The 27838-nt window shown below is 41.4% G+C and overlaps 2 protein-coding genes across 2 annotated transcripts in view; both read left to right on the top strand.

Moving 5' to 3' along the window:
• Window positions 1-1288: 1288 nt before the first annotated feature.
• Window positions 1289-21957, top strand: LOC117879989. Its single transcript, XM_034775602.1, has 13 exons — window positions 1289-1435; window positions 2197-2302; window positions 9354-9459; window positions 10728-10933; window positions 11731-11819; window positions 14356-14430; window positions 14994-15126; window positions 16007-16155; window positions 18781-18949; window positions 19694-19755; window positions 20476-20568; window positions 21201-21261; window positions 21953-21957. The coding sequence occupies exons 1-13, from the start codon at window positions 1328-1330 to the stop codon at window positions 21955-21957; spliced, it is 1362 nt and encodes a 453-aa protein (XP_034631493.1). The 5' UTR covers window positions 1289-1327.
• Window positions 21958-26343: 4386 nt separating this feature from the next.
• Window positions 26344-27838, top strand: part of LOC117880479 — a 29186-nt gene continuing 27691 nt past the window's right edge. Inside the window, exon 1 of the mRNA XM_034776718.1 lies at window positions 26344-26377. Coding sequence (XP_034632609.1) covers window positions 26354-26377 — 24 coding nt within the window. The 5' untranslated portion in view covers window positions 26344-26353. The remainder of the gene's footprint in view (window positions 26378-27838) is intronic.

The raw sequence follows: 27838 nt of genomic DNA, 5'->3' as shown, positions 1-27838 counted from the left end.
CGTTACTTACATACATTTCAATATATCACTCACAAATTGAACAAGGAGTCTGGTGGCACCTTAAAGACTAACAGATTTATTTGGGCATAAGCTTTCTTGGGTAAAAACCTCACTTCACAAGTTGAGTCATTATTACAAATTGTTGTAGTTTCAGCTAGGATTTCTAGATGCGTCATTGAGTCCTGTACACAAATTCTATACTAATTCTTCCATCCCTCTGTTTTTCCCTTGTCAAGAAGGGTTTAAGCAGATACCCAGTCCCCTGCTGGCATACTTAACTGGTAATTATAGCAGAGTAATGCTGTAGATGTGTCACCCCAATCTGGCCAACAGTGCCAGCATATGAAATGACAAACACTGTATAAGGCACAGAAGAAAGGTTCCTGGCCTTAGGAACTTACAGTGTAAGTAGATATGTATTGAATATATAGTGGGTAGGAGGAATTAGTGTTTGTAGCCTTTGTGGAAAAAGCAAATTTTGAGGAGCAATTTAATAAAAAGAGAGGGAGGCTGAGCCTTTTGCATTAGGATAGGAAGAGAATTCCAGGAATAGGGGACTCTGAGGCAGAAATGAAGATGAGAGGGAGGATAGAAAGGAAGTAGTGAGGCAGGGTTCATTGGCAGAGCAAAGGGATGAGATGGGAAGTAGTAACAAATGCAAATTAACATTGCTTTACTTTATATGGTAATATGGTCCAGACTAGAGCCCTGCGCGGGACTATTTTTTTTTTAATCCTACTCTGGTCCAACCCCCATTCCCACACTCCCACCCTCTCCCGCATTGTTTCTTGCATTTTTATTCCTCTCCCACCCGCAAAAACCTTAGATCCGCAAATCCCGCAAGAGATACCGATTTCCCCCGTGCTACTGAAAAAACAAATGGTTAGTTGATATATATAAATGGAATTCAGACATAATTTATATCACTAAAAGAATAAAACAAATCTTGCTTACACCATGTAAAAATACTTTAACGCCTGTTATAATAGACATCAAATCTCTTTCTATCTCTTGCTTACACGTACATATTAAAACCTTTATTAAAAAAGATTTAGTATTTTCCTGCAAATTACCAGTCTGTTCCCCCTTCTACCCGCCCCCCACTTGCAACAAAGTAAATTTTACCCGCTCCAGCTATTATGGCAGCCGGTCCTGAGGGACCCATGGGATCCCAGTCCCACTGCAGGGCTCTGGTCCAGACTTGTGTATTGATTGGTTTATCTATCAAGTATGTGTCTTCCGAGGAATAGCCCCTATTAAAGACCAGCAATCACTGTTTTAGGTAATTGAATTAAAACATGATATAGATCACCATCAACTGATAAATATGTGCCAGGAATTGGAATACAAATTGGTGCAGATCTGGAGTTTACCTGCCCTGCAGTTGCTTCACCAGATCAATATCTCGAATGAAACCATGGTTTTCACCAGGATTGTGAGTATCAAGAATAACTGTGGATTATCAGCGGGTATAAATATATAATACATCGTTGAGGGGATTGCTGTTGTTACTTTATTATTTATTATTTAACTGCTTATTGCTAGGTTTCTGGCACCTCCTTCGAGGCTTCTGGTACTGGCCACTGTTGATGATAGGCTATTGCACTAGAGAGACTGTTGCTCTGATTCGGTATAACAAATCCCATGTTCCCTGTTTATTTCTACAAGGCCCGAAAGTGTGCCTAAGTGCTTTTCAAAAGTACAGGGGAGACCCCTGCCCCAATTAGGGAAGGATCTAACTGTAGATGTGATGTGATCAGTGGGGTTAATGAACAGTAGGAAGGGAAGTAGGATGAGGAAATGCATATATTATAACAATAAGATCCTGTGATATTTCAGCTTTGGTATGTGCATGTCTTGATGGTACATTAAAAGGTTTCTCTGGTAATAATTATCACTGTTATGAACAATACTTTGGGGCATCATAGAAGAGGTGAGTCATAAAGAGAGTCTTGAAGGGTGGTATTTTGGTAGATCAGAATTGGTAGGGCATTGTATGTATCATGAGTAGCAGTCTTTTTAGGCCTGCAGAGTGGAAGATGACACAAAAGTGGACCTGTACCATCTCAATTCCTGGAACAGCACGTGTCTTCAATCGCCCATCTGGAAGAGTTAAAAACAAGCCCATTAGTAAATGAGGGCAGGAAACCTGTAAATGCCAACAATTAAAATAATTTTAGATTTTTGGAGTTTCAGAACAGTTCACTGTTCCTTGGCCTGCATTCTGGAGCTGTAAATGTCTTTGATGTTCAGATTGAAGGAGGCCCAGTGGAGCTGTTGGAGAAAAATGAGAAAAAGCCAGGTAAGATTCATTAAAAAACAAAGGAATAATAGTTCTCTGTCATTACAGATTGGAAGTCGTGGGTGATGGTTTCATTGCTGATGAAAAGATATAAACATGAGATGGTATCTGGTATACATAATGGGACTCATACTATGTCTATTATTAAGTGACTCACTATAAGTGAAGGGTCGTATCCTAAAATACTTGCTTAACTTTAACTCAGTAGTTTTTTGCTGTATTTATTCCTTAATAATGTTTTCCTATTTATTTGGAGTATTTTTCCACCTGACAGAGGGAGTGGAATTAGGATTTTGCTATTCTCTTCTTTTAGAATTTGAGCCAAATTCTGAAGATCTTACTCAGACTTTAATAATCATAATCATACCTAGCTATTAAATAGTGAGGTTAGTGGAAAATCTCCAGCAGTAGAACAAAGAAACCAGGTTTTGTTAGGGGAAGCTTTGGGCAGAAGAAAGGAGCTTGTTTTTGTTACAGGGATGTCCCTTTTAAGTGGGGGAATCAGCCAAGGTCAGAGAAAACTAGCTGACCAAGACAGAGAGAGAGGCTCCATGGTTCTAAAGAGAAACCACGAGCTGCAAGAGAAGGATCCTGGACACCCCAGAGAACCCTGTCCAAGCCCAAAGAACTCTCCAGAGAGGGATGCGGATCCTGAGGTGGGGAAATGTGTATGGTTGTGTTTTATTATTTTGTCAATCTGTGCTAAGAAGTAATTTTGTTTAGAATTCTGTGCAAACTCAGTGTGTCTGTTGGCTTCGCTATCACATCCCCCTGAAGAGTTAAATTGTAAACCCAGATTGCCCACAAGGCTGCAATTCTGAGAGGGGATGTGTTTAAGCTATGGGAAGTCTGAGGAGTCACATTAGTCCCAGCATCTAGGCAGTTGGACTGTGGGGTCTCAGCTCTCAGGAGTGGGTGCTAGACAGAGGATCTGCCTAGAAACACAGGCAGCTGCCTAGGGTGGCAGATTTCTGGGAAGCTGCCTAGGATTTGTCCCAGACAGCCCTCCATCATGACAGAAGGGTGGCTGGACTCAATTTAAGTGAGGTTATAACCTAGTTTGCCAGGTCACAATGCCATTCACTCCAATTTGGCTTGGCCACCCCCTTTCATGATGGAGGGATAGACGAGCCAAATTTGAGTTGTGTTGTGACCCCATATGCCAGGTTGCAATGCCACTCAACTTTGGCCTGGCTGCCCCACCACCACTCATGACTGAGGTGGGGCCAGGCCAAATCTGCCTCCCTAGTTTATGAAGAGGGTGTCAGCAAACTGAAGTTTTGCCTGTGGTAGCAGCAGGGAAGCAGCGGCTTCGGCGTACCCGCTGCCAAATTGTTGCCGAATCCGTGGGACCGGCGGACCTCCCACAGACATGCCGCCGAAGGCTGCCTGACTGCTACCCTCACAGGGACTGGCAGGGCGCCCCCTGCGGCTTGCTGCCTCTCGCACACACTTGGAGCGCTGGTGCCTGGAGCCGCCGCTGGGTAGCAGATTCTCTTGAGCAGCCTCTTCCTAGAAACCTCAGCCATGCCTTGACTCTGTTCAGACTCAAGGGGCTTAAAGAGCACACTGGCCCACTGAGGTGGGCCCCAAACACAAAAGCCTGGTGAATGTCCAGCTAGCAGGGCTTTCTGTGTGTAATCAGAACCTTGTACACTCTGTGGTGTTTGTGCTTCAGGCAGGTCCAGTACTGCAAAAATTATCCTTGAACAGTCACTGAAATAAAAGCCTCCAATTCACTTCAGCATCTTGGGCCCTTTTAAAGTTGCTTTCTGCAGCATTTGTAGTGGTGATTTTTTTGTTATTCACAGGAATATTTGAAGAAGGCAAAAAATTATCTGATAAGTTTGTGAAAGTTTTCACAATAAAGGTTCATCCCAAAAATGTTTATGGGTAGTTATTTTGACATTAATTGAACAGCCTGAGTGATTTATTTGAACCCTATTCTTGTTTTTAAAAGTTCAGTCATCCAGGAAGGGAGCAGAAAAAATAATACATGAGATAGGTGACCAGTCACACAGCTTGAATTACAAATACTCAAAGCAAAAGCCTCAGTGAAGAGTTGTGAGGAGAATCCTGAGGTGGAAATATATTTGCATAAAACATTCATTAGCTAATTTTGAATAACAAATTCTTAGAAATTGAAGTGCGTTCATGAATTATTCAAAAGTAGAAAAAAGGTCTTATGTAATCAAATAAGATTTTTTTTTTTTTTTTTTGCTACAAATGCTTCACCTAGTTTTATTCATGCTCTTGTACCAAAGAGCATATACATGTTCTACAGAGGGGGAAAAGTTTTGCTGAAACCTATATTGGTCCATGTTTTTGGTTTTGGGGTTATGTTCTATGCTCCCCACCTCTCTGGATAGTACCCATTAGCACCCTTCTCTCTTGCTCATATAAGTCATGTGACACCGAATATTCTAAACTATACTACAATAGGCCAAATTCAGGATATTGAGCTGTGGATAATGATTCCCCAGAAAGACAATCAGGGGCTCAGCTGTGGCACCCGGATCCTGGACCCACTCAAAACAACCAGGTTTGGCTGAGGGGACTAAGGGTGTGGTTGGCATATGCTGGTGCAGACCCCACCACCTCCATATCTCATTTGCCTGCAGTCACTAACTCACCCTTCCCTGCTTGAATTACTCACGATCCTGGCACAATTAATCTGTGCAGGTGTGTAAGGGCATGCAGCCAGCCTGAATAGAGATGCAAAATAACACTAGTGTTCAGGCAAAACCAAAAAGCTAGAATTTAGCACCTGCAGTCTTATTATGTTGTATAGATAGGACCCTACCAAATTTATGGCCATGAAAAATGCATCACGGACCATGAAATCTGGTCTTTTGTGTGCTTTTACCTATACTATACAGATTTCACAGGGGAGACCAGTGTTTCTCAAATTGGGGGTCCTGACCCAAAAGGGCGTTACAGGACAGTTGCAAGGTTATTTTAGGGGGGTTGCGGTATTGCCACCCTTACTTCTTGTGCTGCCTTCAGAGCTGTGTGGCTGGAGAGCGGCAGCTATTGGCTGGGTGCCCAGCTCTGAAGGCAGCACCCCACCAGCAGCAGCACAGAAGTAAGGGTGGCAATACCATACCATGCCATCCTTACTTCTGCACTGTTGCTAGTGGCAGCTCTGCCTTCAGAACGGGCTCCTGGCCAGCAGCTGTCTCTCTCCAGCTGTGCAGCTCTGAAGACAGCACCACCACCAGCAGCAGCGCAGAAGTAAGGGTAGCAGTACCGCAACTCCCCCTATAATAGCCTTGTGACCCCCCCCCCCCCAACTCCTTTTTGGGTCAGGACCCCTACAATTACAATGCCATGAAATTTCAGATTTAAATAGCAGAAATCATTACATGTATGAGTTTAAAAATCCTATGACGGTGAAATTGACCAAAATGGACCGTGAATTTGGTTAGGGCCCTAGACAAAAGTAAAACCCCACATCGGTTCAGCCAACCAGCAGTGAGAAGACCACATGCTTAATTAGCCATTTAATATTCTAATTTAATATGCTACAAACACTGAGATGTTTTTCCTTCTCAAAACAACTTGATACTTAGATCCTGATACTTAGATCCTGTACCTAGTCCTACACAGTATTGAAATATCTTGTAAAGAACTAGAACACCATGTCTGAATCCCCTCAGACTTTGGAGAACTTCATTCCTGATTCAACTTCCCAACTTGGGTCAAGCTCTGTAAGATGGATATGAACCCTTTTCAACTTTGAGGAAGTCAGTATTTGATTTTCACAGCTCAGAGCTATCTCTGTTTGTAATATCTTTTGTTTCCACAAAAGTATTTTGCCACTATTCCATCACTTTCTGGAGTAATGTTTACAACAAAATATCCAAATTGTATGTGATTTAGAAATTTAATGTAGAAAGCAAACTTCTTAGAGCTATTTAGTCTACACGGCAGGCTTAACAACAAGATCATTACTGAGACATAGACCTAGGGAGTATTGTTTAGTAAAGAAAAGTGAAGTGCTGATGCTTATCTTGTCAAAAGAAGAAACAGAACAACAACACTGAAACCTTCTTTAAGAAAGATGTAGATAAGTGGTTCTCAGATCTGCCTCGAGCCCCCACTTCCATTGTATCCCTACCCGATGAGACAATCTGAAGAACTAGCTTGCTAAGAGATTTTAATTCAAGTATTAGTTGCTGTGGTAACAGCACGAAGAGAAGATCAAATGGAGGCCAAAACCAGACAGGTCTCTATGAGAACTCCTGATATGTAAATAATCGATAGCAACGCTAATCCAAAAGGTTAACAACACAGATTTTCATGGCAGCTGAGATACGGCTTGTCTATACAGCGATTTAGTGAGAGGCAAACTAGGGTGTAAATCTAGCTCTAGCCTACCCAGCACTAAGGCTATGTCCGCACTACAGAGTTTTGTTGACAAAGGTAATGCCGCTTTAATTAAAGTGCGTTAATTAAATGGCTGTTGCATGTCCACACTGTTCTCCTTGTATCAGCAGAGTGCAGCCAGGCTGGCAGCTCTTGCATCGACACAGAGCAGTGCACTGTGGGTAGCTATGCCATTGTGCAACTGGCTGCAGGGTGCTTTGGGAAGGGTTTGCAATGCCTCATGGAGTAGGTACCGCATCACATGATGCAAGTTTCTCATGTGGACCCGGCTACTGCAGTGGTGTAGTGGTACCAAAAAAAGTGGATAAACTAACTGTACTAACCTCTATATTCCCCAGACGAGAAGTGGGTAAACTCATTTTATACCAGCGTTTATCCCCAACTACACTACTGTGCTACCACACACTAGGAGTTCCATAGTGAGATTTGATCTACTGCTGCTTGAAACAGTATGTAGTAGTAAGGTCCACATGGCCAGTTAGTGTATGGCAGGCAAGAGTGCCATAGATTGACACCCTAGCTTGAGGTGCACTAACTCTCTGTATAGACTAGCCCCTAATTTCACCTTCTCCAGGGGACCTGGACCTTGTTTACAATTCTCATGATGTCCTGTGAACTGACAGTCCTGTGGTTTCATCAGAACTGAGCGCATGCACTTTTCATAAAGTAAACATTGATAGTTTAATAAAAGAAGTTTCACATTCACATTTATATTGCCTTCTCATCATCAAGGGCTGGGCTGAGCCTGGGGCTCTCTCGAAACGTTGAGTAACAGCCACATGATTGGCAAAATGGAGTTTCTTCTGGGTCTAACCTGATTTCTGCACATAAATGGCCTGCTGCCTACGTAAATGCCATTCCCACACACTTTGATTAGTAGAAGTCTTCGTTTTTTCTTACTGAATTGCATCTGTATTATACATGAGTTACAAAGGTAAATTTTATCTCATCTGTTTTTTTAATTGGCTCTAAAATTGGTTGACCCTACCCATGCTGTAGTTAAAATCATGCAAGCAAAAAACACATGTAAACAGTATATTGCTTACTAAGGTACTAATAGTTTCCCTCACTGGTTTGTACCAGGATTCTTTTTCTGAAAACTGTGTTCTTTACTCCTATTCAATACCATGACATAGACTTTGTAGGTGGGTAGGGCCTTTCATCATTCCACTTACACCTGAGTTGCGGGACCTGGTTAGAACCCTGCTCTCCCCTATCCTAGTACAGCATAGATATATTTTTAGTGTAGATGAGATTTAACTCTGTCCCTGAACCAAGCTTGGACATCTCCAAGGGCATCATTATATTGATGTGTCCAAGGCTTTAGCATGTAACTGCTCCTCCGGACCGACTGTCATTGTAGTATTGGTGGTCTAGTAGTCTGTGGATCTACTGTTATTTGTATAACAGCATGCTAAATGCTTTATAGACATATAAGAAGGTAAAGGCCTTGCCTCAAAGAGCTTATCTAAATAAGCAACATAGAAATGAAAGGCTGGGACATGGGAATAAGATATAAGAAAAAGCAATGAGGTTGTATTGTGCACACTGTTGGTCCACCCACACCCATCACACTGCCTGGAATCATAATTTTAACAGTGCGTTCTGGGAAGGCTGAGTAGCTCTTCCATACTGTTTCAGCTGCAGGTGCCAGGGGCAAAGGATTGTTTATTTTGAAGGTGTTATGAATAATACTATGCAAATTGAAGGGTGTGGGAGTAGAGTTGGCAACAGCCTCTGCATGTAATGGGATTATCTCTATTCAGTCTTCTTTTTATATTAATAATTTTACAAATATAATTTAGAGAATGTTATGATGGTGAAAGGTGCCAGATTGACATCCCTGTAATGACTGTTTTGATGTCCTCCTGTAGAAGGAAGTTGGAGTTACGTTAGGAGGATTGACAAACCTGGTTAGACTGACGTAATTAGACAGTGCTCTTCACATAGCAGCAATACCATATTATAACTTGGCTACAGGTCGACAATTATGCTACAGCTCTGCTCATGAGTGAGGTCAAAACACAATTTACCTGCTCATTTTAGGAATCATGAATTATATTCTGGACCTGTTGAAGTCATTGGGAGTTTTGCCATTGACTTTGATGGGGTCAGGATCTCACTCTATGTGTCAACCATCTGATAGTATGGAGTCAACCGTGTTACAACCTTGTTAAAATCTCAGTAAAAGTCTGTAATGTAAGTGGGCTTAATAGCACAAATTTGCTAACATGGTTCTTGGATTGAAAAAAAACTCCATGATCACAATGGTCAGGAAAATTGCTAGAGCTGTACTAACAACATCCATGTCTAAACAAGGTTGCATCTAGCCCGGGAATATTGGCAGAACTCCCGATCTAAGGAGCAGGTCTGTACAGTGGAAATAACTTGGATTTTAAAAATTGAATTCTACTAATTAAGTTTAGCCATGTACATTAATGCAATCTTAGCAAATGTGTTTGCCTATACATTACCAGTATAGACAGCATTAACGCCTCATGATGACATGGTTATAAGTGAAATCCGAGTCTCCATTGCAAATCTAGGGAAAACTACTTATCCAATGACATATGAAGTGACCATCAATACAGTCAAGGGAGAGGAATTCAAAGTCAGGTATTCAGAATGTCCAAATTATGCCTGTGCTTTTTCTGTCTCTAAGGGGGAAATGAAGAACCAGATATCACTCATGATTCTGAAAATGCTCACAAGGGCCCTGTGGTAGCAGTGGATGCCTGCAAGACCCTCTCTCTCTTTCTAAGCTGTGGGTAGGTGAAGCATTGAACATCGTCTCCTTATTTATACGGTAATCAGAAGGGTTTGTGCAGGATGGAAGCTCAAGTACATTCATGTGAAACATATAAAACCTATCATTTGGCTGATAACATGTTTCATACTCTTACAGCTGGTGCAATAGGTTTTCCACACAATAAACTGAAGCTTGGTAACATCATTTTGGTATTGGTACCAGTGTAAAATTATGCATTATTAGAACCCTCCCAGGAGAGATGCTGGGAATACCACTTATGGACATAATGGATCAAATTCATTCCCACTTTCAATCTAGCAAGTATCTAGGAAATATCAGTGTAAGCAGAACAGGAGGATGGGAACAATGTGGGGGTGGGATTTCAGAGATAATCAAAGCAGTCCAGGGAAGTATCCGAATAATTACATATACATTGTCAATGGAAATTCCATTTGCAAGCCAAGCTATTGTTTAAAGGAAATAAAATATAAAGAAATTGCACCAGTATTGATGGGTTTCAGTCAATTCCTATTGGCCAACATAAAACCTGCCTTCACAATTAGCAATTAATTGGAATCTTTGTTGGCAATTTTAGAAGAGACATCAAAGGCTGACAATGAATGCAGAGACTGAACACTCCTCTTTCTCTTAGAGGCTAATTCTTCAGAACAGGAATGAGGTTTACTAGATGGGGCATAGTTGGAGGAGTTTGCCTGGCAGCTGCCTGTGACACAGTAATTGTATGATTATACAGATGCCTTCAGTCTTCTGGAATAAATTTTTCCTTTAAAAAAATCTGTTGGAATTAAACCCATTCTCAGAAATGGAGGAAGGGCTTATTTCCTCAGTAATTTATTACATTGTCTTTGATGTTGTAGGTGCTATATTAGGTAAACTCTTTCACTGTGTGAAAGTCCCTATGATAAAATGCTGCTCCTTCCTGAACTCTAATGTCTTTGCTTTTGTAGTGTTAATTTGGTTATTATTGGTTAAAGAAAGCCACTTGTTTGTGACTGGAATAAAATGACGAGGTAACCCAGATTAATCCCTCTCCTTATGGGTTCTCACTGATCCTACAGGGTAAAATTCTCCCTGGGCAGAAATCCACATGTAATCTGTGCACCACTTATGTCCCATTTAAACCCTATTTTCATGATTTAGTGGGATTAAGTGGTACATAGAACTCATACTGGCCCTCTGTACAAGGGAAAATTTCACCCACAGAGAATTACTAAAATCAATGTTAAGACTATTTCACAAGATAATTCTGATTCCTTTATTTTCCAGTGTGGACTACATGGTGAAACTCTGGGATATTCACAAGAATTTGCTGGCCGAAATTTGTCTTGATAACACTCTCAGCTCTGCTTGTTTCCTGAATGGTTCTGGAGATATTTTAGTGGCTTTTAAAAATGATCTTTACATCTTGCCTCACAGTAAGGCACTGGGTATCTCAGCGACAGATACAGATGTCTCTGGAATCTCAGCAACAGGTATAACATCAGACAGTCTTATGTGGATACCTTTACTCTCTTGTTAGGAATCAGATTTTTTTTAACCGTTTGCTATGATTTTCAGTGTCTGCAAAATATATTGCACCATATTAGCTGTGAACAGTGCTTTCTCAAAAGGGATAGTCATAAATTGATGGTAATTTGGGTCACAGATTCAAATCGAACTTTGGTCACTTTACTGGGTGTTGTTTTCCTACATGAGCCCTTATTTCACAATGACATATAATATCTGCAAGTCAGAGTTGAATGCCTGACTTCTTTTAAAAATAAAATTATAAAGAGCTCATTCTTCTAAAAGGCAAACAATCTTGGGTCATTTAGACCTAGATTTGACTTTTGCAAAACCAATAATTTTACAAATCTTAATATTATTTGAAATGTTTTCATGATTTTTTTCCACATTTAAAAGAAAACACCTTTTTTTCCCTTTAAACTTTTTCCTGCAAAATTTGCTTTTCAAAATATAACAGCATTGTTCTAGTTGTGCACAGAATCCAGAAATGAATCCAGAAACAGTTCAGTCTATGTTCACTATTTGAGCTGAATGAACTCAAAGGATGAGTGAATGCAAAAGTAAAAAAAAAAACCCAAAACACACGTACCATCAATTGTAAAAAATACATCAAATTTGTAATTTTTTTCATTTTTAAGTTATCTAAGTGTAGTAACACAGATAAGGATATTATATTATATATATAACTTTTTGTCTTGGCAATGTCCCTTTTAAGTATATTTATACAAATACCACTCTTGTGATATTGTGATATCTTCATCAGAGTCCTTCATTTATGAAAACCAAGCTTTAAATTACCAAAAGGAAGGAAAAACTGATGTCTCCAAAGTCACTGACATGGACTCTTATCTGGTATGTTCTAGTTGCTTGAACCCATACTGCTATCAACTATACAGGGGAAAACAATTCTAAATGAGCCATAGCACTCACAGACACAGCATAAACCAGCTCCACTGAAGAACATCTGATACTATCAGCTAAGTCTGCCACAAGGTGCTAGATACACTGAAGAACAATAATTCCTGCCCCAGTTCCAGGATTAAGGCAGATTCTTCAGTTAGCAGATTGATTGTCCCACTTTATTTTACTAATAAGCATTACCTCAAAAAGTAGAGATTGTTGCATACTCTGGAAAAGTGAACTATTCCTATTACATGGGAAAGAAAATGTGTGTAAGTTGGTCTGGGTGAATGAGTTAGCCCTTGACTGTGATCTTCCTCCATTTGATGGAGTTTGTATTTCTGAACAGAACTCCCTTTACATGTACCAGATTTAGTATCACTCAATAACTTGTTCACCTATCTGCATTTATAATTATTTAATGCAGCTGTTATTTACAGCTAACCTGCAAGTACTCCAAACTGACGTGCTCTACCTATTAAATATAGAATACAAAATTTCAATATTAAATGAAATGTTTGCCAAGATTTTTCATGTCTTTTTTCAACTTGCTACAAAACTGATTTTAAAAAAATCCAGTTATGAAATGTTTATCATTTTTTCATTGACATTTGGAATTTTGAGGAAAAATAAAAGTGAAATTTTCATGAAAATTTTAGGGGAAAAAAGTGTTGTTGTTTTTTACCAGATCTAAAACAGAGTTATAAACTTATAACAGTTTCTTTATTCATCTGCTAAGATTTTATTCTGAAAACTGTGGAGGAAAATTCTTATAAGTACATTTTCACAGCACTATATACTGGTGACTAGGACCTTACACATTGTAAATTTAAAAACACTTGTCCAAAAAAACATTCTGGATCATAGTGGTATGGAAGATAAAATAGCCACATTTCCTGCAGTTGAATCAGGTAGCAAGCATTGAGTTTTTCCTCTACATTCTTAGTTAATATGGCATAGTTGGTGCCTCTTCCTAATACAAATGGCATAGAGTACTCCTGGGGGAATTCTGCACCAAAAAATTAAAACTTCTGCACAGAATATTTTCAAATTCTGCTAAATTCTGCATATGTTATTTGTCAAAATAACACAATATAATCACACCAGTTTCAGGTTTTTTTGTTCATTTATTTTAAAATACCTGTCAGTAAGTATGTCTTAAGAATACAGACAACAAAAAAGATTCAGGAAATGTTTTTTTGACAAATAAATTCCTTACTAGGCATGTTAATATAGAACTCTGAGTAATAATTCATTTAAACTACAATACAGAACCGTATTTTCCGCATGCCTCAGAAGCAACCAAAAGGCTTGGGGGAGTCAGGGGTTACAGAGGAGAGGAGGGAGAGGGAAGGAAATTGCTGGGAAGGAGCCTGGGTGTGAACTTGGAGGGTTGTAGGGTATGAGTGGGAAGAGAATGGAACAGGGTTTTTGGGGGGGGCATGGAGGGATTGTTAGGGAACTTCCCCCATACAGATCCTGGCTGACCCCTAGCCTCTGCCATTCAGTCAGGCACATCTGCCCCTGTCCCTATGTATTCCTGAACCCCATATGTCCTTGCACCCCCCGTCAACCTGTCCCTTCATCCTCACTTAGACACCCACTCCTCCCATCCCCATGTGTCCCTGTACCTCCTCCACCTATCCCTATGTGGCTCTGTTCCGCCTCCCCTTATCCCCATGTGTGTCTATGCCCCCACCCACCACCCCTGTCCTTATGTAGCTCTGCACCCCCTCTCCCCTGTGGCCCTGTGCCTCCACTCCCATTCAGCCCCTACCCCAGTCTGTCCTCCCCCACAAGCCCTTATGAGCCCCTGTCTGACTGCCCCCGCCCAGCACCCCACACTGTCTGTTCCCCCATAGCCCCTGTCTCCTGACCTGGCCCACTGCGAAGAAGGCAGCTCTTTCTCTTCCCTCGCTAGCGGGGAGTTGCTGCTTGTTCTAGTGCCACAGTGCCCTCTGGTGGACAAAAGGCAGAACTGCAGAAATTATTTTCTGCCTGGAGCTGCTGCTGTTCTTGTGTCACAGTGCTCTCTGGTGGGCAAAAGGCAGAAGTGCAGCAATATTTCAACAAGCTTTTTTTCTGTGCAAAAAAAAATGTGGGGCTCATTAATTATACGCATGTGCAGTAATGCAGAATTCCCTCAGGAGTAATAGAGAGACAAACATCACTTTCCTGAGGGCATTTAGGTCTATGCCCCACTTGAGCTTCACTTAAACTCATGAGTGGCATATAGGTCTTGTGCCAATATTCGTCTCTGATTAGGGGTAAATTTCACCCACTGAGAATAAATTCTTCTTCCAATGAGACTTTGCATATATGGACCATATACAGTGTTTTTATGTGACATGGCTGATGACTTGATGGCTAGAAACACATGCATATGAGTGGCACCAAAAAGAACGCCTCACCAAGCTGTGTGTATGTGTGTAAGGGAAACATTTTCCTCACAGATTTATGATTACTCAACCTTTTCTCATTTCTCTAGGTGCCTTACATGGGATTTAATTTCACCAGTGACTTCACAACAGAATTGCTGGTTTCACCAATGGACGGAGAAAAGGTTAGACTCAGTTGAATAGTTACGTTTCTTTGAAATCTGAGAATGGTGTTGGAAGTAAAGACGTGTTGGGCCATTTTGATCCCCTTAGGAAATGTAAGCATCTCTAAGGGCTTGTACACACTATTATGTTGGTATAACTTATGTTGCTCAGGGGTGTGAATAAGCCATCTCCACGAGTGAGGTAAGTTACACCAACCTGAGTGCCACCGCACTATGTGGACTACACTATGTCTCCCACCGACATAGCTACTGCTTCCTACGGAGGTGGTTTTATTATGCTGACGGGAGAGCTCTCTCCTGTCAGCATAGAGCATCTACATCAGATGTGCTAAAGCAGCACCACTGTAGTGCTTCTAGTGTAGACTAGCCCTAAAAGCAGAGCATCTGTCATCCCAAAAGGGACATGATCAACGTAGGTAGGACCAAGGAGCGTGTTCTACTGAGTTGGTTGGGAAATTCATTAGTACAATGTGAACCTGCAAGTATTGTGTTCATTTAACATTTTATTACCTGTACATCAAAGAAATATCGCTATATGTGTATACTCCTCTATCATCCACCAGCTGTCCTGGAAGTTGCCGCTGGCCCCTTCCCGGATATATTGTTCTCCCAGTATCTCAGCGACTTCATTGAAGATATTTGACTTCCTGTTTCAACCTGGACCTCTCAGCATAGATGAGCGAGAGAAGGCGGAACGTAAAGGATTCTTTCTACAATTCTACCTTTTGTTTACTTCTGTTTATTCAATAACTAAAGTAAATCTGGTAGCATCCTAAACTTTGAACCAGATCCTCGGCTGGTATAAATTGATGTAGCTCTGTTGACTTCAGTGGAGCTAAACTGATTTATACCAGTTGAGGATCTGGCCCTATAGGTCAGATTTTCACAATTCCCTGCACACAAGGGGTCTGCTGTACACCCAAAACTCCAGTTGAAGTCAAAGGGAGCTGCAAATGCTCATCACCTCTGAAAATGGTCCAGGGGGAAATAAAATCCCACTGTCATCACCTCCTGAACATCTGCCTGTTATTAGACCCATGGTAAATTTTTCAAAAGACTCATTTTCAACAGTGATTTAGGCACTTAAGAGCCCAAGTCCCATTGACTTTCACATGCCCACAAATGGCAGTTCATGGGGGAGTGGGCTTTCTGACTGCCCTCTCCTCCTGTAAAGCACCAGAATGGAGGGGAGTGGGCAGCAAGTCATCCCTTAAATAGGAATGTAGATGTTTGGAGAAGGTTAGCTGGCTAAGAGCCTCCTCTCCTCTCCCCTCCTCTCCCTCCCCCCATATAGCTGCCACTGAGCTGGGGTGTGTGTGTGAAGTCCTTTAAAAGGAAAAAATGTTTGTGTGTGGGCTAGGGAGGGAATATGTGGGGATCACCAGATGCTCTCAGGTGCATTTATTAAGCATCCTGTCTTTTGAAATACTGATTCTCAACATCCTGAGATCCCTTCTTACTCTAATAAGGCCTGTTTTCCTGCCTGTCAGAAAGCTTCCCTATAACATTATCTTAACATGTATAGGATGTAGTAACAAAAGGTATAACTAAAGCAGTCTTTGCTCTTTTCTCCCAGTCTCTGAAAGAATGATCCTGACTGATGATATGAAATACTTGCCTGGCCCCAGACCTGCAAGGGCTGTGGATTTGGAAATCCCTGAGTTTGGAATCTCCCCATGTTCTTCTCCACTCAGTGTATGTTCAGAGGCCCAGCCTGAGGAAGAGGTTTGTATGAAACCATTTCACACTGCTGTACAGAGTCGAACAGTATGTCATGTGTGACTTCCTTCAACACAACACCTGCCTTTATCAAGGTGGAAAGCAGAAATGCTGATGACTCAAGTTATTTTGGCAACATCATTTTGAGGTCTGTTCTCAAATGCACTGATTAAACTCAGGCCTTCTGACACGCAGCTAGCATACTTAGAGTTCATAATAAATTCATCATAATTCTGTCTTGTTATGGGGATACCTGCTGGAAGAACTCAGAGCACAAGTAAATTCTAAGCCTGGGAATTTAGCCTGACTTGCCTCTCATCAAGAATGCCTGTTACTGCCTTGTACATTTACTATCACAGAAAGTATTTTGGAATGATTCTATTTTAATCCCTGGGATTACATTTCAAATGCAGGGTAGAGTTTAATAATATAAATGTTTTTTAGGGTTTTTTTCTTCACAGCACTGGAATAAAACCACAAATACTAACCCTTTCACTGAATAAAAGTCAATGCAGTTAATACTGTTCAAAATTTGAACAAAAATTGGAACAAATTTTGAAAGAGGAAAGTAGTTAAGGACATAGAGGTGAATGGTAATTGGTATAAAATACAACGTGGTTTTACAAAAGGTAGATCATGCCAGACAAACCTGATCTCCTTCTTTGAGAAGATAATTGAATTTTTAGACAAGAAAATGCAGTAGATAGATCTAATGTACCTGGATTTCAGTAAGGCATTTGATACAGTTCCACATGGGGAATTATTAGTTAAATTGGAGAAGATGGGGGTTAATATGAGAATTGAATGGTGGATAAGAAACTGGTTAAAGGGGAGACTACAACAGGCCATACTGAAAGGTGAACTGTCAGGCTGGAGGGAGGTTATGGGTGTAGTTCCTCAGGGATCGGTCTTGGGACCAATCTTATTATATTTCTGACCTTGGCACAAAAAGTGGAAGTGTGCTAATAAAATTTGCAGATGACACAAAATTGGGAAGTATTGCCAATGCGGAGGAGGACCAGAATATCACACAATAAGATCTAGATGATCTTGTAAACTGGAGTAATAGAAATGGGATGAAATTAAATAGAGCAAAGTGCAAGGTCATGCATTTAGGGACTAACAAGAATTTTTGCTATAAGCTGGAGACTTACCAGTTGGAAGTGACAGAGGAGGAGAAAGACCTGGGTGTATTGGTTGATCGCAGGATGGCTATGAGCCATCAATGTGATGTGGCCATGAAAAAGGCTAATGTAGAGCTAGGATGCATCAGGTGAGGTATTTCCAGTAGAGACAGGGAAGTGTTTGTACCATTATAGAAGGCACTGGTGACACCTCATCCAGAATACTGTGTGCAGTTTTGGTCTCCCATGTTTAGGAAAGATGAATTCAAACTGCAACAGGTGCAAAAAAGGGCTATTAGGATGATCCGAGGAATGGAAAACCTACCTTTTGAGAGGAGACTCAAAGAGCTTGGCTTTTTAACCTAATGAAAAGAAGGCTGAGGGGAGATATGATTGCTCTTTATAAACACATCAGAGGGATAAATGCCAGGGAGGGAGAGGAGTTATTTAAGTTAAGTGCCAATGTGGACACAAGAACAAATGGCTGTAAACTGTCCATCAACAAGTTTAGGCTAAAAATTAAATGAAGGTTTCTAATCATCAGAGGAGAAGTTCTGGAACAGCTTTCCAAGGGGAGCAGTGGGGGCAAAAAACCTAACTGGCTTTAAGACTGAGCTTGATAAGTTTATGGAGGAGATGGTATGACGGGACTGCCTATGATGGCATGTGGCCTATCAGCGACTGCCAGTAGCAAAAATCCATGATGGCTGGAGATAGGAAGCTATATGGGGAGGGTTCTGAGTTATCCAGAGAATTCTTTCCCAGGTATCTGCCTGGTGGGTCTTGCCCACATGCTCACGGTCTAACTGATCGCCATATTTGGGGTCAGGAAGGAATTTTTCCCCAGGTCAGATTGGCAGAGACCCGGGGGATGGGGGTGGGCTGCCTTCCTCTGCAGCATGGGGCACGGGTCACTTGCAGGTTTAAACTAATGTAAATGGTGAATAACCTGTAATTAGAAGTATTTAAACTACGTTTTGAGGATGTCAGTAATTCAGCCAGAGGTTCGTGGTCTATTACAGGAGTGGGTGGGTGAGGTTCTGTGGCCTGCAATGTGCACGAGGTCAGACTAGATCATCACAATGGTCCCTTCTGACCTTAAAGGGCATGAGTCTATGACAAGCAGTGGGTTTTACAAGCAGCATTGCAGAGAGTTATTGAAAGGCAGCCAAAGGCTGTTTTAATGGAATATTGTTCTAATTGCCTGGATTTAGGGCAAATGTTTTTATTTCATCTCCATATAACAGATCTCAGTTTGCTTATTGGGCTTTCCTTATGCATAGGAACTCCTGACAGTGAGATCTACAGTGGTAGAGACCACATAATACTGAAGGCAAGATCCACAATGTGGTTCTGAGAGGAAGATTTTGCCCTTAATCAGTACTGACTGGATTTGCCATGTTGCAAGCTGATAGTTTCAAAAATAAGGGATAAGAGAGGGGGTTTTTTTAATTGGGCATTTTCCTCCCCCTAACAACCAACACTTGCCTGCTTTATTTTTGTTCAGGTTGCTGAAACTGAGAGTGAATCCCCCGATACAGAATCGCTACAGCAAATCCCAAGCACTGAACCGCAGCAAGTCAATGAAGAAGCAGACAAGGAGAGAACAAATCTTCTAACAGAAAGAGATTTCTGTTTAGACAAAACTCAGACTTTACAGATGAAGAAAAAAACAGGTATTAAAAGTCTTCTTTTACTATTGGCTTTTATTGTATATCATAGTTCTACAGATATTCTCCCCAGGCATGAGCCTACGCTCGTTGAAATCAGTGGCAAAACTTACATTGACTTTAATAGTGCAGAACCAGGGTCTTGAGCTGTCCTGGGTCTGCCACTGACTTCCCTGATAGCCATGGCCAAGTCATTTAAACTGTCTGTGCCTCAACTTTTCTGTCTGTAAAATGGATACATAATGCTTACATGAAGTGTTATGAGGATTAATTAATTCATGTTGGTAGTGTTTTGAGATTTGATGGAAGATGCACCAAAAGGGAAAATTATTATTACACTAACATGTAATTACTTGATTAGAGATGGAGCATGATCATTGTTCAAATTCTGCTTGCTTTACTCATGCAAGACCTGATTTCAGTGGGAGGACGTACATGAGTAAGGAGCAGGATTTGCCCCATATTTGAAAAATGCCTTCTAGATCTGTTATTCACTCAGCAGTGTTGTTGTAGCCTTGTTGGTGCCAGGATATGAGAGAGATAGGAGGGTGAGGTGAAGTAATATCTTTTTTATTGGACCAACTTCTGTTGGTGAGAGAGAAACTTTCGAGCTTACACAGAGCGCTTCTTCAGCTCTCAGTGCACAGTTCAGCTCTGCTTTCTCTTTCCTGATCCACGCACTCATGCCCACACAGACAGTCCTCACAGAAATGAGTCACATTACAGGTTCTTGTTGTCCCTGTTCTGAAGGTTCTGAAAAAAGGAAGAAAAAAGCTTCAAAGAGCGACAGATTTCCGTCTGGCAAAGAAAAGGTATTCTCCATCACCATAAGTGCTACAGTTGGTATTAGTGGGGCATTCACAATGACTCATGTCATAAACATTGATTACTATTTCTGAAGGGTTTTTATTAAGTTCATACAACAATCCTAAAATTGGTAGCTAAGATACATTAATGATAAGTGCCATAGAAAAGTCCAAGAGGAAATTAATAATTCTGTACTCAAAATAGGGTATGAACAGTGTGCAATAAATAAGTCCTAGTGTCACACCTTAAACATTATGGAGAACATAAAATATTAAATAACTGCTCATCTTCATGAGCACCATGAATTCTGTGCACTGAATGAGGCAGGGGCCCTGTGGAAAAAATACCATAGTATGTGATCATGCAATTAAAGACTATATTATAATGCAAATGTACAAGGAAGCCAGATTGGGTCATACAGACAACCTTAATTTCGGTATATTCTAACTTTGAGTGCTTGCCTTTGCAACCTTAATGATCTTTTAACATAGTTGTTGTGTAATAGACTACAGATGGGCTCAACTCACAAAAATCCAAATGCAGATCTGGATTTTGAGCATCCCCAAAACGGAGGGGTTCAGATCTCAGGTACTGATTGGGCCCATCTCTAATAAAAACCCATAGCAATTTAATATGATTTTTTAAATATATTCCTTGCTACTACTTGTGGAGTTTGCTCTTATATAGTATGTTCTTAAACTTGCCTTATTTTATTTATGATTCAGAAGCTTGTGCCCGGGAAATTATCCAGTTCAGACAGTGCAGGTCTGAGAAAGACACACACACCAAAACATAAAAGATTTTCCTCAGAGATGCAGGTACCTGTTGTTGCAAACATAGGAGCTCTCCCGAAAATGTTATCGATTTACCTCAACTGCTGTTGGATGGCAGGAGAGAGAGCTCAGTGACACATTTAGATTCCAGTTTCACAGCGGAAGATTTTTATTCATTCAGAAAACTAATGAATATTAATAATACACAGAAGGCTCCTTTAAATCAGTGATTCTATAAGATGATAACTCAGACGAGAATCAAGTTTTGCTTCTGAAGGACCTAAATACAAATCTTAACTCAGATTCATTAAACAAATGATTAATGTTTTCATGTGAATCAGGCTATCTCGCAGATTTTTCCAGAATTGCCCATGCCAACAGAATTGGGGGAGAGAGAGAAATTCTGGAGCTAGTATTAACAAACTTGGCAGATTAACAGTGCAGTGTCCCTATATTCAAGATGGAGTATTACATGCTTGAACCTGTAGTCTCCACAGATCTCATCTCCTCTGTATTAATTGTCAGACAGCTATAATCTGCCCCATTTAATACACATTAATTACTGTGCTGAGGCTCTTGTGACCTGCGCTGAGTAAAGTTTGGCCAACCTACTGTATTGTATCTCCCTGCTTGTTTATAAAAAAATGAAAAATGTTGATTTTTTTTTTTTAAATCAGAATGCCATGATGGCTAGAGACCTCAAGACTGCCTCCCAGGCCCATTCGGCTATTCCGATAGGTGAGGTCAGATATTCCAACTCTATTATAAGTTTGCACTTGAAATGGTAGGCATTAACATTCTCTTTTTCACAATGTCATCCCAATAGACATTTTGCAGTAACGATTCAAATAACTCATGATAAACCTTATAGGAACTAGAATTCTTTTATAATTAAATAAATAGTATAAATGGTTGAATATCATCATACCTGATAAGACTGCAGGCCCAGAAATCTGGAGCCTTATACATCATGCAGTGATGTAATTTGGATGTTTGAACATACAGTGACTTATTTGCACACTTTCTTTTTTTCCCCCCTACCAAATATCTACCCTCCTCCTGCTTTTCTTTGGCTCCCCAGGGTTTCCTCACTAACCTTTTCCCCTCCTTGATTTTCCTCATCTCCCGCACAATGTACTTCCTGACAATAGCAAACATGCCTAAAGCATGGCCCTCAAATTCCGACAGTCATAGACATATGGCTAGAGTGAATGCCTACATAGCTCCACTCTATATATCAAATTGCCTAGCCACATATCTATAGTTTTGGATGAGCTGGAAAATATGCTGTAGGCAGTTAGACTCTTAGGGGGACTCCTTGGAGTCTCTCTGATTAAGTGTTTATCTACACATGAAAATTAATCTGGAATAAATAGGGTGTGGATTAACTATTCTTGATTTCCTACATGTGTGAATGCTCTTATTGCAGAATAAGAGTGCCTTATTCTGAATTGGTTTCATCCATTTATGAATAAGGCACTCTTAATCCACTTTGGAATCTAATCTCATTCAGAATAAAACACTCTTATTCCAGAATAAGAATGTCCAGACAGGGAGTTAACCTAGAATTCTTATTACAGAATAAGTCCCCATATAGACAAGCCTTTCGAGTCCTAGGGCAATCCTTCAAGAACTCTAACCAGAGTGATGCAGCCAGAGCACCTTCTCCACATAGTTCTCCTGCTCTCCCAGTGAAAGCAAGAGATAGGAGCAGGTGCCCAATATCAGCAGTTTCCTGAAAAATCTAGACGAGTTAATGGCTCCCTATCCCAAGTCATTGCCACAATGGAAATAGGATCGTTCAGTGTTACAGTCAGACCCTATAGTGCTAACAGCTAAAGAAGGGTCTCTACGAGCTCAGGCAGCAGGAGCCTGTGCTTTGGAGCAGGAAAATCTGTATTTTCTCCACTGTTGCTGGGATGTTCTGAATGACCACAGTGTAATCTAGTGACAGCCATGAAGTGGACATGTGGCAACTATGAAATTCTAAAGGACCTCAGACTTGTTGAAATATGATGTATTCTTTCTAAAATTCTCTTGGTTTACAATCTGTTGTCTCCAATGCGATTGCCTGGTACATAAATGGGGCAGAATTTAACGACTAGTGTTTAGTAAATTTGCCACTCTATTTTTGAACCAGGAATGGTCTGTTCCATTGACCAAGAATGATTAGTGTTTTAGAAGTTTCTAACAAATGCCTTTTCCCTCCCAAGCACTGTATTAATTCTTCAGCCAAACATTTGTTGAAACATTGTTACCATGAAATGTCCTTCACTGACCTGAAGGTGGAGCACAGGCCCTGCTTCTTTTTAAACTTTGTTCTAAAGCACAAACCTTTCTATATTAACTGACCCCAGAGGCTCACTGATGTTGAACACTGACCATGAGGTCCATTAGATTCAGTGGGGATACAGCAGAGACAGACTGGAGATTACATTTACAAATATTTGTATTACAGAAAAATTCAGTTATTTGGCAACAGCCTATTGCCCATTCAGAAATGAAGCTTGGAGCAGGGGATCCTTCACTCTTTGTGACCACCCCTATTGGCTAAGGCCCATGCATGAATTGATTGTACCTTCTCTTTCAAAAAAACAGGCCATTGTATTCCACAAGGGTTTGAATTAGAGGGGAAATAGAAGGTTAAAGGGGAATATAATTGAACAGAGGCAAAGCAACCCATTCAGCTCTGTTTGCCTTTGTTCCTGAGATTGGGGTGGGGGAAAGTAATCAGGTCATGAAAGTCAAACCTCCCAGCTGAATAGGCCCCATCATAAAAGATCTTATTTTTCTCTGTTATCAGTAGAGACTGGCAGCAGCAAACAAAAGAACTGGGTTTGATGTGGGGCAAAATAAAGAGCTTATTAACAGGGTAAATTCAGAGTAGCTCCATGGATTTGAGCTTAATAGAGTTACTCTGGATTTACTCAGCTCTACCTGAGATCAGAGTCTGGCCATTAGTCTCTTCTTAGGGTGTGCTGCAAAAGTAGCAGTCTAATCTTCCAGAGCTCAGCAACTGCTGGCCAAGCTGGAGTGAAATGAATGGAGCTGCAAAGAAAGCCCTGATTCTGCTAGGTCTGTATACTGAGAGTTATGATATTATAGAGAAAAATAAGGCCTTTATGAAGGGGACCTGTGTCTCTATGCCCCAATGGATTTGGTGCTTCCTAAAGTTAGTTTTCTAGCTTCAAAGTAGATGGTATACATTTCTGGTGATCTGTTATCTAGAAGTATGGGATAACGGTGGCATTCAGATTTTCAGAAAGTTCCATGACAGCACAGAAATTTCTTTTCATAGAATCATAGGACTGGAAGGGACCTCTAGAGGTCATCTAGTCCAGTCCCCTGCACTCATGGTGGGGCTAAGTATTATCTAGACCATTTCTCACAGGTGTTTGTTTAACCTGCTCTTAAAAATCTCCAATGATGGAGATTCCACAACCTCTCTAGGCAATTTATTCCAGCGCTTAACCACCCTGACAGTTAGGAAGTTTTTCCTAATGTCCAACCTAAACTTCTCTTGCTGCAATTTAAGCCCATTGCTTCTTGTCCTGTCCTCAGAGGGTAAGAAGAACAATTTTTCTCCCTCCTCCTTGTAACAACCTTTTATGTACTTGAAAACTGTTATCATGTCCCCTCTCAGTCTTTTCTTTTCCAGACTAAACAAAACTCAATTTTTTCAATCTTCTTTCACAGGCCATGTTTTCTAGACCTTTAATCATTTTTGTCACTCTTCTCTGTACTTTCTCCAATTTGTCCACATCTTTCCTGAAATGTGGCACCCAGAACTGAACACAATACTGCAGTTGAGGCCTAATCAGCACGGAGTAGAGCAGAAGAATTACTTCTCGTGTCTTGCTTACAACACTTCTGCTAATACATCCCAGAATGATGTTCCTTTTTTTTGCACTGTCAAAGTTCAGCGCAAATGCTGTTGGAACTAACAGCCTTTATCCACCCCAAATAACTAGTTATTATTTTACAGTTTATAAAACACACCTCTTGGTGTATGCACAAAAGTATCACATCACATACATCAGGATCTAAAATGACATAAGGAAGCCAGTCCTAGTCCCACTAAAGTCACTGGGAAAGTTACCAATGGCTTCCATGGGGGGCCAGGATTGGACACAAAATGAAAACTGAAAAGAAAATTATCCCCCCAAATACTACAGAGACTCAGCCCTTCCCATCTCACCCCTTCTGACAAAGGTTTGATAACAGACTTAACAGCATGCCCTTGATATCAGCCAGCTCAGGCTCTGTCAGGCCAAGGAGGAAAACAAACTCCAGAGTCAAAAGCCCGTTACTGAGAACCCTGTTGCACCAGCTCCCAGACCTTTTAACCTAGGGTTTGCTAGCTGATGCACCGTTGCTGATCTCAACCATTGGGATAAAACATGATGAAAAAGACAGTGGCTAAGGAGCCAGGATCCAAATTGCATAGTGCTTTGTAGATCGGAGATATTGTGCAAAGGCATTGCCTTTTGTATTTTAAACATGGGATGTGAAATACTTAGTCTTATTCTGATAATTTACACCTCCATGTAAACTCTGACATATGTCATGGACTGTCTACTTCTCAGAGTTAGGCAGTACTCTGTTCCTTTGTATTGCTGACATTCTATAAAGCAGCACAAACATCTCCCCAAAATTAGCACTTTGAGAAGAGAAATAACATCTTGGCATCAGTCACTGATAGTATGTTGCCAATTCTGACATTTTTGCCAACGATGTAAAAGCAGGTCAGTTCCCCAGGTTTGACAGCCTAGCCTTTAGGTACAGTAAGTAAAGTACTCATCAGGAAAGGTCCTTCATTCTCCAGCCTACTTTTAATTATAATTGCTGTCATCTTCATTTCTTTTGTGAAAGCTGCAAATCCAGTTGGGGTTCTGGCAAGTTGATCTCTGACAATATCAAATGTTCTAAGAACTCTTAATCGAAGGCAGCTCATGAAAGCACCCCAGGGAACACTTTATACTCTGTGTTTAAAAGGACATGAAAGTACAATAGCTCTCTTTATACTGGTATAAAGCAGCCAATTGATCTTGTCAGTTTATTAATAATACAATTGCTTCCATCAGACACTGTTAATAGACTCCTGCCTGGACTAATGTTGTATTGAGTTGTTCAAGTGCTTAAACATTGTCTACCTGTGTTTTCCCTGGGTTAATCCCCTTTTATCTCCTGAAGGTAGAGCTTCCAGTAATAGCCCCCAAAGGGCATGAGGTCCCCCACACTTCATGCCCCGCCCCATTTATGTGTGTTCTGTTGCAAGCAGCAAACTACTTATTTTCCTGGTTAGGCCAGTTGGCTGGCTAGCATCTCATGTTTGGAGAGATTCAAATGCACTTGTACATGTAGAATCACTGACATTTTGTATTAGAGGGGGTCAGAGTAGAGGTGGTCCCAAGATGAAAAATTTGGATCAGGATTTTCAAGCACACCAAAGTTCAGGGGTGTTTCATTCCGGGTGTTTATTTCAGTCCATTATAAAAATAAGGACCAGCTGCAAAGTTCATCTCTATGTCTGGATTTCAATCCTAAATTGAGGTTTTTTGGGCCCATCCCTATTTTTGTGTTAACATGAGCAAAAATGCCATTTGTTTTATATGGAGAGTAACACACTCAGTGCTTTATGTTTCTAAAAAGTCAGGCCAGTGTTTATGCACTATTGTGAGTGATATGCTGGGGAACATGAGACAGGGCACAAATGCTAAGGCAGAAGAAACGTGCAAGTAACATTAGTAGCTGGAGATTATAAAATCTTTTGTCATGTTGGCTCCTACTTATTTTTCTATTTTTTCCCCTCTCAGTGCCAGGAGAGAAAATGATTCCTACTCCTCCACCTGAGGTATGTGATAAACAAGGTGGGGGGGGGGGAGTTGCATTTATCACTGGGAATATGTTCCAAGGGCTTTCATGACCAGAATTTCATGCTTTGGAAATATGACTCATGGTATTGCTGATATGCATGTTCAGATTTTTTAAGAACCCCAGAGTGTTTCCTGTCTGACTCCCTGAAAATTGTGTTTCTCCGAATTAAAACACAGTTCCCTTAGACAAGGATCCATGCAATCCGAGCCTGGTCCCTGCTGACATAGATTGGACAGATTCACTTTGGAGTCCACCAGAGCTCCAGCTTCACTGGTTATAGGGGTTGCTGTTGAGGTGGTATGAATTGGCTTGGCACCCATTTGCAGGATCATTCTGATTGTAGTGGATGTTTACTGGTGCTGGAGTCAGTAATTCATTTGATTAATAGCACTCTTGCTGTTTATCTGTAATAATCTGTCTGGGCATGTTTACTGGAAACATGCAAGAACTGGGGAGCCAATATCAATCAAAGAGAAACTGATTCAACCTCAACATGAGTTGTTAAAAATAATAAATGTAGTTATGTGGGAGTGATGGAGCGGTGGTTAGGGTTCTAACCTAGCACTCAAAAGAACAGGGTTTAATTCTTTGCTGTGCCACAAACTACCTGTGTCAGAGTGGTAGCCATGTTAGTCTGTATCAGCAAAAACAATGAGGAGTCCTTGTGGCACCTTAGAGACTAACAAATTTATTTGGGCATAAGCTTTTGTGGGCTAGAACCCACTTCATCAGATGCATGGAGTGGAAAATACAGGAGCAGTGTAATCCTTGGCAAGTTACTTAGTACTTAATATGTCTGTGCTTCCTTTCCTCACCTATAAAACAGGGATAATATAGACCTGCCCTACCTCACAAGGTTGTTGTGAGAAGAAATACATTAAAGAGATGAGGTGTTTAGATACTGCAGTAATGGGTACCATGTAACTACTTTAGAGAGATAGTCTGCTCAAATAAAGGGGATTTACATTGTGTGGAGAGGATCAACAGATTTGGGTTCTTTCAGACTGGGCCGGCTCCAGGCACCAGCCCACCAAGCATGTGCTTGGGGCGGCGCCTGGAGGGAGGCGGCACGGTGGGGCGCTCCAGCCCGAAAGCAGGGCCACGACTGGGCTCGCCGCCCTCCCCGCGGCGCTGTGGCCGCTGGGGAGAGCGGAGAGCCCCAGCCGGGCTCTCCGCCCTCCCCCCGGCGCTCTGGCAGCCGGGGAGAGTGGAGAGCCCCGGCTGGGCTCGCCGCCCTCCCCCCGGCGCTCTGGCCGCCAGGGGCTGTCCGCCCTCCCCTCGGCGCTCTGGCCGCTGGGGGCTCTCTGCCCTCCCCCCGGTGCTGTGGCCGCCGGGGAGAGCAGAGAGCCCTGGCCGGGCTGTCTGCCCTCCTCCCGGCGCTCTGGCCGCCGGGGGCTCTCTGCCCTCCCCCCGGCGCTGTGGCCGCCGAGGAGAGCGG

The sequence above is a fragment of the Trachemys scripta genome, chromosome 7 (assembly GCF_013100865.1).
Source record: "Trachemys scripta elegans isolate TJP31775 chromosome 7, CAS_Tse_1.0, whole genome shotgun sequence".
In the NCBI taxonomy this organism is placed as follows: Eukaryota; Metazoa; Chordata; order Testudines; family Emydidae; genus Trachemys; species Trachemys scripta.
The sequence above is the reverse complement of the archived record's forward strand: the minus strand, read 5'-3'. Positions and strand labels throughout refer to the sequence as shown.